The sequence below is a fragment of the Polypterus senegalus genome, chromosome 4 (genome assembly GCF_016835505.1).
Source record: "Polypterus senegalus isolate Bchr_013 chromosome 4, ASM1683550v1, whole genome shotgun sequence".
NCBI classification, from domain to species: Eukaryota; Metazoa; Chordata; class Cladistia; order Polypteriformes; family Polypteridae; genus Polypterus; species Polypterus senegalus.
In genome coordinates, this window is record NC_053157.1 from 148,905,878 (window position 1) to 148,926,830 (window position 20,953).

The 20,953-nt window shown below is 34.9% G+C and overlaps 1 protein-coding gene across 5 annotated transcripts in view; it reads left to right on the top strand.

Annotated features, from left to right (window-relative positions):
* jakmip1 (janus kinase and microtubule interacting protein 1) overlaps window positions 1-20,953 on the top strand; it is a 278,170-nt gene that overhangs the window by 211,815 nt on the left and 45,402 nt on the right. For 4 of the 5 annotated variants that reach the window (XM_039751459.1, XM_039751460.1, XM_039751461.1 and 1 more), the window contains 7 exons: window positions 4,586-4,714; window positions 9,438-9,566; window positions 12,356-12,439; window positions 16,123-16,185; window positions 17,333-17,431; window positions 18,209-18,334; window positions 18,651-18,752. In XM_039751459.1, coding sequence (XP_039607393.1) covers window positions 4,586-4,714; window positions 9,438-9,566; window positions 12,356-12,439; window positions 16,123-16,185; window positions 17,333-17,431; window positions 18,209-18,334; window positions 18,651-18,752 — 732 coding nt within the window. The remainder of the gene's footprint in view (window positions 1-4,585; window positions 4,715-9,437; window positions 9,567-12,355; window positions 12,440-16,122; window positions 16,186-17,332; window positions 17,432-18,208; window positions 18,335-18,650; window positions 18,753-20,953) is intronic. The other variant, XM_039751462.1, reaches the window with a different exon arrangement.

Genomic DNA, 20,953 nt, shown 5'->3' on the forward strand with positions numbered 1-20,953 from the left:
AATACATCTCCACTAGAGAACTAATGAATTCTGGAGAAATAAATGTTGCAGCCTAACTCTGGAGATTTATTTACAACGAATAGAATTAAAACAAGTGAAGAACACCTAAAAGTCAAATAAAGAAAATGTCTGATGACCGCTAATACTTGGGTCCAACTGGTGTGGCAGGAATACACAAATGTATTCACTATTAATCAGAAGGAAAAAAATAGTTTGTACCTCAGAATGTCTCCTATGTATCTTGCTAAAAAAAAAACAAACGTTACACATATGCCTTCTATATTTGATTAATTTTTAGATAAAAAGAAAATATAAAGTTGAAAATGTGTCTAGTGAGTGCTCTGTAGTACATTTTCCATTATTTTTATTTCATCTCATAGGTGATGTGGATGTGATGGAATCATTTTTTATTCATAACTATGGTAAAACTAACTAAACTCTCTCAATCAATATTTTATTAACTAGAAAGCCGAGTATGGCGGAGCTTTTGATTTTTATGGTATGAACATGCTGGCAATGAAAGTCTCTAGCATGACGAGTTTACATAAATGAAGACACTGGGGACCTCCACACTCTGTGTCTGTTACTTAGCAATATGACAAGATGCAGTGTTGTTGAGCCCCCAGTGATTTGGTCTTGTTTTTCGTTTCGACTAATTGATGTCACTATATTTTTCAAAGGTCTCCTTCATAGTAATACATGGTGTGCTCACTGTCTTGTTAATTTTCTTGCATATTACACCCTGTGCAAGTTTAGAAGTATTAAATAATTTGATTTATATAGATGTTGAGAGTATGTGTGTATAGATATGTAGATATGAATAAGATACTGTATATTAGGCATACATAGATTCTGTAAGTTTAAGGTAATATTTTGCCTTTGAGGTATTTACTCCTAGGATTAGCTTTACATTAAAAACAAGTAGTCAGCAGGTGAGTAAATCACTTCATAAAAAATATCCACAACATCTTTTAGGATTAACATTTAAGAAACTGCTACTATGCCGGTGGCTGCATCAGTTAAGTTTATCTGTCAGGCTTATCATGAGACAAATAATCTTATTGGTAACATGCTATGTAACAGGCATTGAGTTGCTGAGTGGGTGCAGTAAACTTTAAGGATATTTATAAGAAATATAGATATATAACACCCAGACTGAATGTAACCTGTTGTTTAAAAATGTGTGACAAGGGCTTTTTTTTGTTTAAGAAGCAAGTGAATCATTAGAGTCTTTAAAAGGTGCCATGATTTTCTTTTTGAAACTTTCAATGTCTGCACTGGGGACCTGCCAAGTGTTGCTACTTTGGTACTGGCTGAGTGTGGTGCAGTGTAGTATTCAATATTCATTCATCATTAATGCTAACTAGTCAAGCACACTGTTGAGAATTTGCTGACTAAATGACACAGTCCAAATTCAAAAAAATAGTGGTTGATAATGCTCCTCACATGGAACTGACACTTTAGCCATCTTCACATTGGTCCAGTGCTACTGTCTCACCAGCACCTACTGTTTTAGAGTCGTCAGGGGCTCGCAGACCTAGCACTGAGAATGCTTAACTCACTTTTTCCTCTGGTTTCAGTACCTTTTTTTCTAAGGGGTAGTGGGGTTTTGGAGCCAGCTGTGATGTTATACCAACATAACAAGATATTGTGAACTACAATTTCTTCAAGTTTTAATTACTTGCTCTAAACTGGGCTGTTAAAAAGAATTTTCAAGACTACTTGCTGAAGAGACATTTTAAAGTTGACAACCTGCAAACAAGAAACACTTGCGTCTCACACCTTGCCTCCTTCATCTTTGTTGTCCTGTTACATTCAGCAGCAAGCAATAGTTATGTGGTTCACTTTGACAGAACAAAAGCTTTTAATTTTGTCACTAATTGCACATTGTAATGCGTAGTTAAAAAGGAACTGCTGCACTGCTTGGTTGTACCTGGCAGATACTGTATCAAGTCACTACAGGATAGAAAATCAGTTATTGACAAAGTATAGACCTGTTAGCAGGAGGGCTGTTTCCATGAGCGAGAAATCAGAAAGCAAAGAAAGATTATTATACCTGCTAATCTGCTATGCCTGTGTGAAAATATTCCAGTTATCTTTGCCTCTATTCCTGTAAGATGAACTGCTTCTGCGTCTTCATGATGCACATAGGAGTTACTGCTGATTGTCAGTTATTCTCAAAGTCATTGAATGGTTGTGTCATGAGTGCTTGCAAAAGCAGTTCAGCTTAAGGTCCTTTCTTGTATGGGTAGCCTGCAGTCATCAATGCCAAATGAAATTTTAACTATTAAGTTTACTTTGCCAGGACCAGCTAATACTGTAGGAGAATTTCTTCATTGCCAATGTATTTTTAAGTATTCACAGGTAATTTGCACCATAGACCAGCAAGCCAGTGCACTTGTCAGAGTATCTATACAAATTGAGCATTCTATCTAAATAATTTTGACTTATGAATCACTCGGTTCAGTACTGTGTAAGGTACACAGAAGAGCTGAACAATGTTATAGTATCCCAAGGAAATGAACAGTATGAATGATTCAACCGTACATTGCATGACGTACTGCTAACAGTGTCAACTGCACCTGCAGCTTTTACAGACAACATTTGTGTACAGTATAACACTACTGTTCATTGCACAAATGGCTTATGTACTTATTACCTAACATTCTAATAATGAGGACAGGATCATACTAACACCACAACAGAGTAGGTGTCAGAACATTAACTCTATCTTTCTTATCATTATGTTCTGGAACAAGAATTACAACACAGTAGTAAGGTGACACATTGTGTTCCAGGAGAAGGTTATCTGGTGTACCTGACAAATCTTCAAGAGTATTTGCAGAGTAGGATACAAGATGCAGCTTTTGTTTACAGCTTGTTTACTGTCCCTGAGTGAAAAGGTTCCGTTTATTCAGAAATCCCTGTTAAAAAAAGTTCATCCAGTCCATGAATTACACATTTTAAATTGCACAAGCCATATAGCAAGAAGACAAGTTCTTAGCCCTATTTAACTAGGGATAATCCACTTCCCAGAAAGTGTGTAAACTTGTCAACACACTTTGATTTAGAAGATTTTGCTGAAGTGGGCATTATTTTATTTGAAGAGGATCCTGTTACTTGATCTTTAGACCAGGTTAATTAAAGAAACTGTGGAGTAAAGTTTTCAAATATTGTGTTATGTCTCATTATAACATGGACCACGAGTGGCTAATAAGGGCTGTAATATAAGTTTAAGGGTAGCATGCTGGGAAAGACAGAGAAAAAGGCAGATGGAGTTTCTTGAAAGTGCTAAGCTACCAATTGCTGCTCTTGGATTTGTACTGTGACACCAAGTGTCTGTAGGTGGACTGAATCCTTGAACATACAATTCTGCTGTTTTATGTCCCAACTAATCTGTGTTCCACTGGTCATAGCGTCTTCAGTTTTGTTGTAGACAGATATTAAAATGACTTCCTTAAAGTTATCAGATCTGTCAGTTTTATTTACTCCTTTAAAAAGCAGCTATGCAGCAATTTCCTCAACACTAACTTAACATTCTTGGCTCCTCTGACCATTCAGTCTTTAACCAGATCTTTACCGTGACGTGATTCTATATCTACTGTAGAGTAGACTTATTTGCCTACTGTCTTTTAGCAATGAATCTTTTTTTCCTGTTTATTGATTTCTTGCTCTGTCATTTCATTTATTTATCTTTTATATTTTATTTGGTAATTACCACTGTTGATACAGTATTTGCTTTTACCTGGTGTTAATTACTGACTTTCTTTTTCTGTATCTTATTTTTTTCTGTATCATTATTTTGAATATTTGGAATGCATTTCAAGCTTGAAAAAAGTGTCTGATGAATAAAATACTTCATTATCATTACTGTTGCAAAGTAATAATATGTGCTTTGAAAATTATGCATTGCAGTGAGGGCTGGGTGGTCTTGTGGCATCGAAACCCCTACAGTTTTGGTTTTTTTTTTCCTCTCCAGCCCTCTGAAGTTTTTTTCTGTTCTTCTGGCAATCGGACCTTACTTTACACTTTGTTACTTAGTATTGCCTAATCTTATTTTTACATTTTTATTTTTTTTTTTATAAACTTTTCTTACTTCATCTTGTAAAGCACTTTGAGCTACATCATTTGTATGAAAACATGGTATATAAAAAAAATGTTATTGAATATTGTAATTATTCAGGAAAAGAGTATTAAGTCAAACTATTTCACATCTGGAAAGTATGAAGTATTTTTATTAGTTCTGAAACTGGTCCTAAATGTGTTTAAGACCCCAGAAAAGTCATTTTCATCAGATTGTGGGAACGTGTGAAAATTTGAACTCTATATTTGTTACAAATGTTGTTCATGGAGAAAGGAGCTTTATAATATCGTATGTGCTGCTTATGTAAAATTGAGATATATTTATATGCCCTTTTTCACCTAAAAATTATCTTCTGTAAAACTCTAAAGAAATCAAAACTAAGACCTATGCCAATTCTTCCACCGGGCCACAGAACGCTAATGTAAATAAGCAATTGATTAAACTACATGCTTTTTGGAAAAGAAAAGGAAAATGAGTAACACTTTTATTTTTTGATTTCAGAGGCATGTTGTGGAGACGTATTTTGGATTTGACGAAGAATCGGTGGATTCTGAAACGTCGTCCCTAACTTCCTACACCACTGACCGAACAGACAGAACGCCAGCTACACCAGAAGAAGATCTGGATGAAGTAAGGAATTTATAAGTAAAGCACATACACTGTGTATACAATACTGGTATGGTAGCATATGCCTTTAGTCTTTTGGATCCCACACTTTGAAGTATTACACTGTTACAATTCCTAGAGGTGTCCAGATCAACACTCTAGGCTTTCGAATTTAAGCAAGCTCTTAAACTTGTTTAGTTATCTTTTAACTTGTTTGTAAAATTTAAATTTTAAGCATGGTGAATGTGATTTGTTTGGCAGATTGCAAATTCTTGTTTTTTTTGCAGTATTTTATCAAGAAAAGTGTCTCTGAGACTTTTATGTAAATAGGGATTGAAACAAAAACTTTTCGTAAAATAATGTTTTTTTTTTTTCTTTTCTTTTTTTTTACATTTTGGATACTTTGTTTACTTTTCTAAAATAAGAAACCACTTTTGATTCTGTCTGCTTTGTAGATAGCAGTTCTTTAATTTTATATGTGATGGTTTTTCTTACCATAATTTGGAAAAATATAATGCAAACATGTGTTCAGACTCAAAGTGTTTGGCTGGTTGTTCTCTGTTTTTAGACTTATGGCCGGGTGACTTTTTTCAATTACATTTTTTAATTCGAGTTAATGTTTTAAAGCGATATTCAAACAAAATCTTTTTTTTTTTGTCCCCCCTCACCCCCCAGATGGTATAGTTAAGCAAACACTTTAGTTTGTTGAGCTGGTCCTGTGTATACAGTCAAAACATAAATGCAAAGAATATGGCACTTCTTGTATGAATGAGCTAGTTTCAAAGCCGATGGACTGGAATTGGATTGGATATGAAACATCAAATGTCAAATAAAAAAATATTAAATTTGAAGTTTGCAAAAAGGACAATACAATAACAGTGGCTGTTGAAAATGGCAGAACGTCCAGTTTATTTCAGCGCTAAAAACATTAACGGCAGAATGAATCCAGTACAAAAAAGCATGGGATAAAAACAAACAAAAAAAGGCCAGTCTGGTCCCCAACTGATGGCTTTGGTGTATTTTTCGCCCTGCTCCAGCATGCACCACACAAGACGTGGTTCCCATCATATATCCTGTTTGACTTATCTGATGCCAGAAGTAGAATACGCCACAGTGGCAGGCTACAGTGGGGACAAGAATGATAGAAAATGGCAGTCGGAGGTCTATCAGAGTGCACTGGGATGAAGTGACTCCTTTATAGGCAGGTCACTCTGCAGACCTGTGGTCCTAGACACCCTGTGGCTTAGGTGACCTAGGCTATACCACAACTGTGTTGCTCTGCATCAGCCACATAGAAAGTTTTTTTTTTTTTTCTTTCCATACGCTATGTACTTGTGTTTAGGCAGTCAGAGTGAAATGGTTATATTTAGGTGGGAGTTGTTTGATTGGTTCACTCTTATAGAGTGTCATTTTTTTGGTAGCTGTTTATTATGGGTAGTGTTGATCAATGAATTTCGCCAAAACTTTATTTGCAACGAATTTGCTGTATTTGTGTTCACCCTTGTTTGTCAAATTATTTACCTTCAAATGTGATAAGTGACTGATAGCTTGTGTCATGTTGTGAGAGAAGACGTTCCTATAAAATATGAAGCACGCACACTTAGGATGGTGGGGCTGGATAAATAATACTGTATCTATCTGCAGTTGCTAGCTATTAAATTCTTCCATTAGATACTTAAGAGATTTCTCTATTAAATACTCTGAGAAAAGCAGCATCCCTTTTCACATAAAAGAGAACTGATCTGCAAATTATTTAACTAAATAGCCAATTAGATTCTCCATGGGGGGCAATTTGTTGTATGTGAGAAACAAAAAAGGGCTAGGACTGCTATACTTGTTTCTCAATTAAAAAAAAAATAATAAAAAAGCATTCCTCAATTGTCCTATAATATATGTGAAGTCCATTGCATTTTCCCTAGCAGCAGGAGTTTTGAGTTTCTGTTGTTGTTTGCCTCAGGAGGATGGCATTTATGAAATAGCATACGGAAGATTTTGAGAGTGGCATCAGCACTCACACAAGTTACCTTAGCAAAACAATTTAAAATGAGATCATTCTTTCCATAAGTAAGAAGGGTATTTAGCATATATTGAGTGAAATCAAGCTGTCCAAATATTACTTATTATTTTGGATTGCACACCTGATATTAGCCATAAGAAGCAAACCACACTAAATATAAGAATGATCACAATTGAGGAAGTAACTATGATTAAAGAGCACATCTTTTTAGCAACAGAGACAACAGGAGACATTTTATCGTCTTTTTCTCTGGACAGACTTGAGGAGCTAAATATTCCTCCTGATGATTGCGTACAGCATGACGACAATGGTGCCAACATGAAGGGGAAGCATAAAGATGTGCAGGCCTAAATCCCTCAAAAAGAATCCCCACGTTTTCTCGCAGTCCAAAGTAATCGTATATCAAAGTGAATTTCCCCATAAGAAATAATGGAAAGTCGTTCCACAACCCAAAACTATTCATATAAAAATGATTAATACAAAATATAAAGTAAAAATACATAAAACAAATTAACCGGCACTTTACCTTTAAAAAGAATAATGACTGGTGAGAGTAAGTTTCTAAACTCTGGTGGGATTCCACCCAACGGGACGACATGCGAAAGAGTGTCCCAAAGCAATCGCAGTCTCCCAGCACTGTAGCAGTTTGTTGGTATAAGCGCATCCAAAAAGATCGCGGACATGCTATAAGCGCCTGCCGTCGATGGGAGATACAAGGAACATTATAAAGATCCCAGGACAATAAATAACCGCGCTGTTGCTGTTTCAAGCTGAATAAAGCTGGTGGTGTTAAAGTACTGAGACTCAGCTTCGTGTTTTGGGGCGCAAGACGGGGACTCACACTTCAGCACACACGTGCTCACGCACACACATACACACACACACAGTCACAATCCTGTAGTAAACAGTATACGCTCATACGGATGTTGACTATATGAGTGAGGCACACAGACTCAGACGGAGAATAGGAGATGATTACCTGAGAGAGAGAGAGAGAGAGAGAGAGAGAGACACGCACGCACGCATGTGAAAGAGAGTTAAGGAGAGAAAGACACGCGAGACCGAGAGAGAGAGACGCACGCACGCACAGAAGAACCATCAGCTCAGTTGTGATCACGTGACGCTCAGCAGACAAAGTGTATCCATACTACTCGTATTGCAAGACATCGCTCGTTTATCAAGTCAAAATTTATTAAAAAATTTAGCTCGTCTTGCAAAACACTCGTAAACCAAGTTACTCGCAAACCGAGGTTCCACTGTATTGGAGTAAAATGAACATTTAGAACAATGTGGTCTTCTGTAAACAGTTATTCAGAAAAGTTACACACAAACTGACCACTAACTCACTTTAAGTCATTGTTTACATGCAAAAAGTACACTTTGCATTTTTGTATAAAATAAACTATGATGTCCTTTTAACTTCCAAATGTTTTTGCTAGAAAGACTAGCATGACAACATGGTACTCTTCTGTGCGGCCTTTGCATGCGGCTGCTGTGCTGAATACGCAATGTGAAGCACAGGTGGGAGTGTTTGCGTTACACGGAGGAGTAGCGCCACTGTTTATGCAGCGGAGTACTGAAAGGTTACAGTGCCTCACATACTACATTAAATGTGATGCAATATAATGTTTAAATCTTTTCTAATGAGATTAAAGAAAGTAAAGTAATTAAAGAAAGCAGACTTCATGGTGATAGTTTAATAATTGAGGGTATGACAGAGGCCCATTTGCCCAACCTGTTCCTGAATGAGCAGCAGAGAATAAAACTGATTTACAGGAAGAAATAAATCAAGACACCCCAGCTGAATGTTTTAAACGTTTAACTGGCTACAGAAAAGTTTTAACCTGTTTACGACAAAATAAACCCCACATACTTAGTTCAAACGCAACAGTTTACAGGTTATTCATTAATATTTCTGAAATTTAGAACTAAGATACCTCTTGAAATTTTTCATCTTGCACTTGCATGTATCTTGTGGTTTTTCTGTCCCCATTTTATATAAAGCCAGTGGATTTCCTGACGCCACTCCAGCAGCCCTCTTTGCCAGTTAAGCATTCTGGTAAAAGCTCTGACACTGCTGAAGCTTGCCATCTTATTAACATCTGGAGTGGATGGAAATGGGGTTGTAACTTGTGACATGATAAACTGCTAGTGAATTTGTAATGTAGGCTGTAGCAGTGGAGTGTTGCACCGTGTTAGCCATAGATTGATACAGGAGAAAGTAGGGTGAAATGACACTTTTTACCCCTTGCCTGATGAAGGGGCCTTAGCTGCCTTGAAAGTGTGCATTTGTAATCTATTTAGTTAGCCAATAAAAGGTGTCATTTCACCCTAATGTAGGCTGTAGAATTGATACCATGAATAATAAGTTAAAATGTCAAAATTGATACTTATCAATATCTTGATATTTTCGACAGCCCTACTTGTGATATATTTTCTACCTTAAGCACAGCTTCCAGGTATAGTTTTTCTATAAATTGGTGAAGAAAGGATAAATCTTTGCTTTTTTCTGAATGCCATATTAGTTTTTAACCATACATGAATTATAAATATTGAATATATTTCATTTTAGGATTGTTTAGTGTTCTACATTTTAATCTATGCCATCATGCTTTACAGTATGCTTTGCAGGTTTGTTGAAATCTGTGCTGATATTTATATATATATATATATATATATATATATATATATATATATATTATTATATATAATATATTTTTTTTTCTGCAGGGTATTTCAAGAGAAGAGTCTGAGCTTAGATTTAGACAGCTTACAAGAGAGTACCAGGCACTTCAAAGAGCATACGCTCTTCTTCAGGAGCAAGTAGGAGGAACTCTAGATGCTGAGCGAGAGTCAAGGGTAAGCACTTGTGGATTAACATCCTAAGAGGTCCCAAAGAGATACAGAGACTGTATGTGTACTACTGTCATTATAATCCACATACCGGATATCACGTAGAACTTTCTTAAAGAGTACTATGAGAGCATGAATCTTCCTTAAATGTAGTGTTCTTTATATAACCTTTAAATCTTTAGGGTTAGCATCTGCTACTGTGAAGTAGTTGTGTTCTTACACAGGAACAATAAGACTGAGCATGTGTTAATTTTTAAGCCATAGGCAGTATCATGTTTTTGGAATATCACATTTGAAACAGACAATGAAGCACTTGTCACCTGAAAATGTCAAATCCTCACCCTAATTTTAAATGGGCATATCAGGATTTGAGTTTGCTGATCCTATTTGAATTTTTTATTTGTCTTTTTCTTTGCACCTATATATCTGTCTATAGTAGGTAGATGCTATCCAGCATATTTATTGCATTTTCTTTTTTCTTGAATAGGTTAAACAAGATTCTTTTATCATGACAGGGAAAATAATGAAAATCAAAATTGGCGCTCTAATGTGTATAATGTACTGTATATGGCTTGATGGAGCACCAAAAACACATAATTTCCTGAGAAAGATTTACGAGAGTGGTTTTATTGATATGTTTTGGTTTCAGAACTATTAAGCAAATCTTTTTTTATTATTATTAAATTTCATGAATTTCATGTTTTTTGCAGTACAAGTATGCATACATTTATTATCACTCTGCTCCCATATGATTGTTTTTGCCTTTTGTGTCTAGTGTTGCAAATGGTGGCCTCTTAATTTTTTTTACATTACTTTTCATTTTGTGAGAAACTTTGCAAAGTTTGGTACATTTGAATTAAAAACAGCAGATTTTGAAGGCATTTTAATTTGAGATATTCACTGTACTTTGCAACCTGTGAAACACCAAACCTTGGTTTAATTCTGACGTGCTTTCATAGGTGAATGCAAACAGAAAAGAGTTCTCAGCTTCCCAAAATAAACTCCATATGGCAATACTAAAATTTTAATCTTGTATCACCACTGACTCCTACCTGATCACAATCTCTGAGGCCTAAAATATCAATAAGTGGGAGATTAGAATCGGGCAATAAACTGGACAGTGCAAAAATTCACAAGTTGTCACAAGTACAATCTGAATTTTTATTTGTGCTTATTAAGTCAGTAACACATACTGTAACGAAAAAATATACATACAGAGCAATAGTTGAAAATGTACACTTTAAAAAAAACAATGTGAGGAAATTTTAATATATCATGCAATCTACAATGGACAATGGAATAAAATATTAACATTTAACAGTCATTGTGGTAATTTATTTCAATCCACCAGTCTTAATGTATTTGTCTGTTCATGGCATAAAAATTGGGCAATTTAATGTGGGGCACTGGTAGAGCCAGGCTGTTACCTCAAGATCACTTTGCCATGCCTGCTACTTGCATGTCTGTGGAGCGTGAGAGGTACATCCACAAACAAACTGGGAGAAAATGCAAACTCCACAGCAGCAGTGAGAGGGTCATGATTTGTAGTTCATAAATAGCATTTCAGCCTACAGGAGTGTCACACGTTTAGATTTTAGCATTGCCATATGGAGTTTATTTAGGGTGGCTGAGGTACTTATTTTTGTTTTCATTTGTCTGTGCAACTACTCCATTAAACATCCTGATCGGTGTTAAGTATTGTACAAGTTACACAGTGCTGTGGATAAGTCATCTTTTAAGATGTTCAAAGACAAATTAGAGACACAGATGATGACATGCACTGCTCTGTGAAATAGATAGAGAAAATGCAGTGCACCTAAGGGAGAATGGATCAGTTCTTTGGATAGGTGCCTTTTGAAGCACCTCACATTGCCCAAAGCACCTTGTCAGTGGTTTGTTGTTGTTCAGCCATTACATTACCTTGTTTATTTTAAGCACTTTAACTAGAGTGGTTTTCCTGAAATCTACTGGTACAACATACAGGATAAGTGAGATTTTGGCTATTTCTGTAAAAACAGGAGTTAGATAATTTATGAATGTTTAGAAATAACTTCTGGACCAGATCATTTAATAAAGTGTTACCACAGTTTGATCCTCCACACAAATTCAGCAATGGCCTAAAATCCCTGGTTTTGTGTAAGAAAGAAGGGGTGGACTGCTAGACTTGAAGTATATTGTTGACACACACTCGCCTTCCACTCTAAATAACTCATTATTCTGTTGACTCTGGGTTTTAATTTATTGTAGATTGTATGACTAAAGATGCCCATAGAAAAAGATTTTAGTTATAGATGTGTTGGTACGTCACATTTTATACATCTTGAAACAGGATAATTGAATCATTAAAATCAGGGGATACAGATTCACCAATGCAGGGGGCCATGAATCCAAATTACAACATGCCTCTTCCAGCAATTTAATTGGGGAAACCAATAGGATTGGTGGCACTTAACAACCCTGGCAAAACCCTTTTTAAACCGAGTAAGAGCAACCCTTGCTTAGGTTATAAAGTACAGTATTTTGGCACTGCTTTCAGAGGGTTCACTAGGATCAATTCAAAACCATTGTATCTTCATCAGTGTTTGTATTTTATTAAATTATATACGGTGTGATAATAATAATAATAATTCTTTACATTTATGTAGTGCTTTTCTCACTGCTCAAAGTGCTCCATGCAGGGAAAAAAACTCCAGTGTTTGTGTTGGTTAGTGAATTGTTTGTTTTTAATGTTCATAACCATACTCTTTAATGATGACTGCGACACAACTCCAGGTTACATTTTGTTGTCTCCACAGACACGAGAGCAGCTGCAGGCAGATTTAATAAGGTGCCAGGGGAAAATTGAAGACCTTGAGAAATCTCTGGCGGAAACAGGACAGGTAAAAGAAACGGAAAATAAACTCCTTGATGAGATCAGTTTGGTCTTACTCTGCATTGCCATTGTGGGTTTATGTTTCTTTTGTCATTTTGTGGACTTTATCTGCCTTTGGCATTTTGATTTTTATTAGGCAATCAGGCATTTCACCCACAGGGTGATTTAACCATTGCACATATATATACAATATAGAGTGTCTATACAGGTTTCAGCCCCATTTTATGGACTGTAATGAAGCTCTGTAGAATGAGAATCCTACTGTAATATCCTAACAGTGTCACTTTATTAGTAAGACAAAATCTCTTGAGGCAGCATTGAATGAAATTGTTTGAAAAGTGTTACATTTTTGCCAAGGATGTAGTTTAAACTTTGGATCTAAGTTTCATTGATTAAGAAAGCAGAACTAACATATTTTTTAGGTATGTATGCAATGTACATTTTATAAAGCACAACTTTGTTAGTAGTTCCAATCAGAAGACTGATGACACTGTTGGGAGTCATTTGTTTAAACAAGAATTTATTCAGTACTTTGTTTTGTTTTGTTTTTTTCTGCCTCTTGCCATCTCAAATTGCTACTTAAGAGCATTTTCCTTGAATTTTATGAACCCATAATAGACCAACACATTCTATTTCATTAGATTGTGGAATTGTATTAATGTATTATAAATACAAATTTGTGTGTCATATTTGTGTGTTCATAATTACTATATACTGTACCCATGCATTATACTGCATTTATGTATGTGTAATTAAAATTAAAATAACACATATTTAATATTCAGGGGTGTGGAAATCAAATTTGTTTCTACTTGTCCACGGACAAGTAAACTTAGAAAATCCACTTGTCCGCCAGTTATATTCACTTGCCCATAAACAAATAACAAAAGTGAAAAATAGTTAATTTTTTTCTGATCTCTTTTATTAATACCAAAACTGGCTTCCATTTTAAAACTGAAAAAAGTTCTTTCAAGGAGTAGCATTTTGCTATGCCTTCATTATAGGTACACTAGTTCTGTTTCACATATTACAGTTACATAACAGAACACTGTCCTGATTCATTTTCTGCCATGTTCTTCAGCTTTTGTCTTGCAACATCTTCTCCCCCAAGAATCTTTACCATCTCGGACAGCATGGGCTGAATGCTGTTCATTTCTGCTTGAGCTGAACTGCAGAGTTCCTGGACTGATGGTCCTGCAGAAGTGGATGCTGATGACTTTTCAGGTTTTTTATGAGTGATGTGCCTGTTGCCAGGTGACAGCCAGAATTCCACAGCTGGTCGTGGGTCAAACTCTTCTAAAGAAGCAGTATTGAACAGCCTAGCATAACGCTCAACCTCCGAGCGTTCAACTTTAGAAACCTTTTCAATTGAACCAACTTTTTTCTTACTTTTAGACTAATGCTTTGACATACATGCAATGTGTTTCGCAGACAGCTGATGCGACAGTAGTGTGTCTTTTCTGTCGACTTTCTTGCCGGTAAATAATGTGGATGTTTTGTCGGAAATAAGTGGATACTGACGGAAAATCTGGCAAAAAATGGAGTCAGTGTCATCTGCATTTACCCACCGAAACTTTTTGAGCCATTGCGATTGAAAAGACCGTTTTCGTTTTTTATACTCACGGTCCCTTTTGTTTTTCTTATCTTGCCCTCATTGTCAGGTTTTTCAGGGCCTGTTGTGCCAGTTTTAATCAAGAAACGATCCATTTCTCATCCGCGATGCTACTTGCTTCAGTTTCAGCAACACGGATATAGTGAGAAAAATGTGCTTACTGCAGTGCAGGTAATTCCTAATGAGGTATTCGAAATTCCGCAAGATGGTACATTTCCAAAGAAGTAAATATTACCGATGTTGTTGGGAAAAAATAATCACGTCTAAGTGAAGATTTTTATAGATATTTCATAACATTTGGAAACCGTTAGAATGTTTTCTTCTTTATTTTTAATAAACTGAGAGCATGAAACCAACTTGTTTTATATGAAAAATTCTCTAATCAAAAACGATCTATAGAAGGCTCATCAAAATTGGTGTTGTCATGCAATAAATTTAACTGCTCAATATATCACAACCTATGCGAAATCGCAAATTTCAGGAAAGATTAACTGCCTAACAAGCTTTGTTATGTGGTGAAAACTTTTGCGTTGAAAGTAAAATGACTGCATTTTATATGTAGAAACAATGAATTTTATCAATAATATATAAAAGTTATCGATTATAATGAAAAATCATCAGATTACATCGTAATGTTGGCATGAAAAAAAATTACCGCACCTCCAAGCGTGTAAACAGTAGGGTAAAATACTTATGTAAGACCATAACATTACTTCCCCTTTGAAAAATCAGCCATCATTTTGTAAACAATATTGAAGACCAATCTGAGACATGAAGAACATGCCTAAGTAGACTGTTTCCGCACGAAGTACCTACCCATATGTTTAAAATTTGAAAGTAGTGGTAAAAATGTGCCCTGCACAGCATATATAATTCTTTTTTCTTCAGAAAATTGCACTTGTCCGTGGACAACTGAAACCAGAAAAACACGCTTGTCTAACGGTAAATTTAGCCGTGTCGGACGAGTCAGGCGTTCATTTTGCCTAAGCACTGCAAAAATATTTACATACTACATAAAATAAGTTTGCAAGAAGAAAAAAGAAAAGGGGCAAGCTCATCTGTGAATATTTATGTATTTTACTGTATTTTCTTTTAAAGTAGAAGAAAAGTACAGGTTTTGTATTCTGTAAAATCAAATTAAACTCAGTTGAGACACAACTTTATATCCAGGTACAGATTAACATTTATAGCACAAAATGTTTTTGTTTTTTTTTTAAATTACTGTAGTTTGTTACTTGTAAGGTAGTCTAAATAATCATTACTGTACTTGTTTAATCTAATAAGTTTTGTTTTTCATTTTTATATACATTTTAATCATAAGAATTTCCATTTTTATGTGTTTGTATTATTTATATGCTCTCTGTATTCATTTGTATATATGCCTGCTGTCTTCCCTAAATACCTTTACATAATTGTCAGCATTTGCCTTTTAGATCAATAAAACTATTTCCTTTAAACATATTTTCTGGTTGACTCTTAGCAAATACACCATTATAAAATACACTCAAGTATTCTTAGAAAATCACAAACTAAATGTAGTTTATTATTGTTTTATTCACAAAAGTAGTTAAGAATTAGGTTGTCTTTATAGTAACTGCAATATTTAAACTTGTATTCAGAATATTAAAGTTTGATGTAATTTTTCAGAAAACATACTACCACAAGGATATTTTAAAAAATTACACAAGATTACTATTTAAAATAAAAAATAATATTGCATTACAGGATAATTTAAATATATGATATAGTACAGAGAAATATAAATTGGCAACAACCTCAAAAGATATAAATAATCCAAATTATACAGTGCATACAAATAGATAACAAGTGTTGATAATCAGGAAATTAAATGTGTTCCTCAAAAATTGCATCTTTATTCATTTCTACAGCATTAAATATTGTATTGGGACATTTGCTTTTTTGGAAAAAAAAAGTTATTTTATAGAGAAACCCATCCCTCAACACATTTTTTTTATTATGAGAAATATGTATTATATTATTAATTTAGTGCAGATATCCACTGTTAACCATCATAACAAATCATGTGTGTTTTGTATTTTTCTGTATTCTGACTACAGGACTCTAAATGGGTGGAGGAAAAGCAGTACCTTATAAGAACAAATCAAGAGCTTTTGGAAAAGGTACACAAACAGCAAAATTTACAATTCATTTGTTATTACTCATAATAATGCAAATAGATTATAAAATCAATATTAGTTCTATTTTTCCCAACTAGCAAATGATCATTGAGTATTAAGAACTCAGGATGGACCATCTTTGCTGAGATCAAATTTTATAATACAAACTATACCCACCACTGTAGATTGAAACTAATGATACTGAATCTATGAATGAATAATGGCAGGCAGCATAGTGTAGTGGTTTTGGCTTTTGAATTCAGACGTTGAGGCTGTGAGTTCAAATCCCACTACTGACACTGTGTGACCGTGAGCCAGGCACTTCCCCTGACTTTACTCCAACTGGAAAAACAAAATAGATGTAACCAGTTGTGTCTGTACTGATGTAAGTTGCCTTGGATATTAATAATAATAAGACACAAAGCTACCCAAGATAATTTGATTTCTTTTAGCATTTTAGTTAGAAGCTGTGTTGACCAGACTGTACCATGATATGCTGTACAATACCTGTGTGAAGGAAAACATAAGGCTGTATAATTTTACGCACAACCAGGCTCTTCTTTCATAATTAGGTGCATCACCAATACTTAATGTGACAAAAGATTAAAAAGAGTGTTTATGATGCGTCTATAGAATAACTCAAGTATATTTTGAAAGTCATAAACCTCCTTTAAATTAACCCGATATTTCCTGCAGGATTTACAGTTGTTTTTAATTTGTAAATTGTAAAAGCCCCAGTAGGCAAGCAGCATATTTAAGAAAGCAACTGGTGTGAAGTCCAAAAAGTAGTACAAGGACTTGTTCAGGCGATCATTCTGCCAAGTTAAAACACTGTGTTTCTATTCCAGTAATGTTTTTACATGAAAGTGGAAATGTTAAATATTCTTTGAAAATATCCCTTTACCATTCCATTTACCATCCAAGCGACGAACCATCTGAGAAAACTCCAGTAATCCAACCTGAAAGGAAACAAATACAGTTTTATGGCAGTGCAGATGCTGATAGCTTGTATGGAAAAAATATTTTGAAAAATATAAAAGAGGCAAACCAAGGAAACATTATTAGCTTTTTTATAGAGATGTTTTTAATGTATGCAGGATTGTTTTTATGACTCAAAATAATTTGTTTTAATGTGTTAAAAATGTTTTAGATCCAGAAACTGGAATCGGGTGAGAACCATCTGCGGACTGAGATGCAGGATGTCAAGGACCAAAACGAGCTTCTAGAGTTCAGAGTGTTGGAACTTGAAGTAAGAGACTCCATCGCTAAACTAGGAACGGACATTGTACTGGATGCAAAACGGACAGCTTATGTTTAGCAGCACATATTGAGGCACAAAAAATCTTTTTGTTCTTTTGATTTGTTTTTTATTTATGTGCATATTTATGAAAGCTCAAAGAAAAGTATATTCTTACTGCCTTAATATGTCTACTTTGTATACACCTGCCTCCACAGTGCCAGTTCTATTTTTATAAAGAGATGTAAATTATGCTGTAATATGTTAAATATGACTTTGTTGTTCAAATAAAAATTAAACGTTGCAAATACCAGCATACTTAGACTTCATACAATTTCTGCTTTTGACCATTTATTGAAATACATACTTTCTAGCCAGCTGCATCTTCCAGTTTCAGTTTTTTTTTTATTAGAATATTTAAAATTTTATTTGTGAATTAAAATTCAAAGCTTAGTTTTCTTGTAATTTCCAACAGCTGCTGTTTTATGCTGTACTCAAAGGTTTGTAATCACAAGACATACAAGTTAATGCTGTTACTTCAACAAAGGTATTTTACGAGTGATTAAAAGAGTTTTTATGTTTTGATTTATTGGCATATCGTGTTGCTTGGTTGGGAAAATATAAGTGTTCATTGCAAAACCAGTACAGTTTTTCATGAGCAACACATTTTCTGTAGAATTTGGTTTGATGTTGGCAAATGTTCTGATTTCTTTTTGCTATGTTTCCCTATTGTTTGTTTCCTGTTGTTTTTAACTCTGTCCTTCATTTAACATTTTGATACCTTTTCAGTTCTGCAGTCCATCTCATCCAGATTCTCCACTCCATCACATAAAAGCATTCTTGATATATATAGTTTTTTGTTATTATTATTTGACACGGTTAATTTCAACAACTCCCTGCATGCTTTTTGATAATGTAAGTATCTGAATCCTTTTGTTTTGTATTTTGCATGCTAGATTGGAATGTTTTGTTGTACAACAGGAGTGTGTGTGTGTGTGTATGGCTAGCGCATGTCGACTTATTACCTAATTTGCCTAATTCTTGAAAATCATCCAATTTCATCCCCCTAAGAAATCCAAAGTTTTCAGTTACCAACCCTGGAAAAATAATCACTTTAAATGTATATTTATTGAATAGGCAGCTCCATAGTTGTAGAAAAATGCAGTACTATAGTAGAAAAGGATAAAGAAAATAAACCTTAACTACAAATATATCAATATTTGATTTGCAGGAGCGTGAACGAAGGTCACCAGCTTTCAATCTTCATATTACAGCCTTCTCGGAGAACAATGGAAGTGCTCTCCAACTTCACTGCCACCAGGAGGGCATAAAGGTTAGATAGAATATATAATCTATATTTTTACAAGAAGACCTTGTATTAAAATCAGGTAGACTTCATACTGCATCTTCTGAAAAGGGATACATTTGCTACACTCCAAAAATATTAGATCATGGTTTCTATTTTTCAAGTATTGAGTCTTTCCCTGGCAGATCCTTAGGCAATTTAAAATTAGGAGAAAAATATACAATAATTCACACACATTGTTAATGGTCTATCTTCATTAATCTTTTGTGACTGTCCAAAACCTTGTCTAGATCTTATTGATCTGGTAGGGTAATAACTGTGCTTCAGAGCTCAAAGGGTAAGAATTTTTCTGAGAAATTCACTTTTTACAATTTGTGCCTTTCATCATATTACAATTATTTTTCTCTGCTGACCATAGATGTAGACAGGGATGTGGAATTGGCTGTAAATGAGCAGTGTTTAACTTTCATTGCTTACGTTGACACCACTGATTAATACAGTTTATTCTGGTGATCAATTTAAATCCTTATACTGATCTATACTGATCAATTTCCTATACTGTCAGTTCTGAGCAGGATCACAGACATCCTCCAATACTTTAAAGCTGTTCCCTAAGAAAAGCCAAAGCAATTTACTTTTATCTAGGAGAAAATAACAACCTAAGATTTTGAAGGACAATTCATCTTTTCCTATAAGTGGTAGATCACCCTTGCACAAATCAGAGGCAAAAATAATATCAGCTTTAAAGTATAAAAATGCCTCACTTAATACCTGAGGACAGAACTTATTTAGGATTAAATTTACATTGTTATTGTACATATAAAAGCCACAGTCAAGAGATCGCAAAAAGTGCTTTTTGATGGCCTTAGAAACCAATGTCCTTATTAGAATATGGTGGAGGTTTTCACTGTAAGTACTGAATGCAACAAACTGTGTAGTACAAAGGCTCCCAATATTTATACAGTATATTGAATAAAATATGGAGAAGCACTTGTTTGTATTCATTAATCAGATGTAGATTGAACTTGAATAATATTGCATATTTAAACATATCTTTGAAATAGATAGTGAGCTGTTTTACTGTTTAATGACTACTACAGCATCATTATTTTCTTCTAAAATATTGTTTGATCATCAGTTAAAATCTAGCTTCCAGCACCTTGCATACTGTAGCTCAGGCTGAAGGGTATTATCCTATGGTGAACCTTTTTCTTAAAGATTTAGCCCACTAATCTAATTCCTGTTTTGCCTTGCAAATCATTTTTTATGTTAACCTGATTTTAATTCTATGTCTTACAGTATTTCCGACTCTATCTTTTTAATCTTCACCTTTTCTTCTGTTGTAGTGATTGACTTACACTCACTAGATATGAGTTTTTTTTCCCCAAGGCATTTTCTTTGCCTTTCAAAAATATTCTTCATATTGCTTTGTGTATCTCTACTTAAGTTCAACACAGAGTGGACATTTTTCCCAGCACTATTCTGAGATGTTGAAAGATTAACAGAAAGATCTGAAGCCACTGCATTAGCTTTCTTTGCAATGTAACCAATCCCTTTTTCCTTTTGCTTTAGTAATAGATGTCACTGTGCCCATCCTTGCCCAAGTGTAATTTTGGCCTTAATTCTTAAACAGATTTGCACATTTTTCTGAACCAGCATCTTCCTACTTATTGGCTTCTGTCACCAATGCTGTCTCTTTCAGGGCTGATGTTGACTTTTGTCAAAAGGAGGAGCTGATGACAATCGGTAATCAACTGTAAACTGTGACAAAACCAACCGTTACGTTTTAGTTAGACTCTCATTGGTAGAAGGAAAGTTAGGTTTTGACCGAGATTTCCTGCGCTCCCGTGGGTAGCAACAAGCAGACAATGGCAAAAATGGCACGTACATGTGGTGAGAGGTCAAAGCGAATGCGTAAAGCAAAATACTCAGTGGACAACATTTTGCTTATTCTCTCTGAATTGGACTAGGATTTGTCAGACTCTGATTTTGATACAGGCGATCGAAAATGAATATGAGGTTTTGCAGCTTCAGCTGATTGGTCCCCAGCTAATTTTGGTGCTGAACAGGTTCATGTAGCCTGTCTGCCACACATTCTTGGCAAACTGCCAGTCACAGCGTGCAGCAACAGACGTTTTATGTTGATTTCTGTGTTAAGCCATTGTGTTTCAGAAAACAATGTTTTTTGGAAAAAATAGAGCTATACAACAGCAAGATCAAGGTTTACC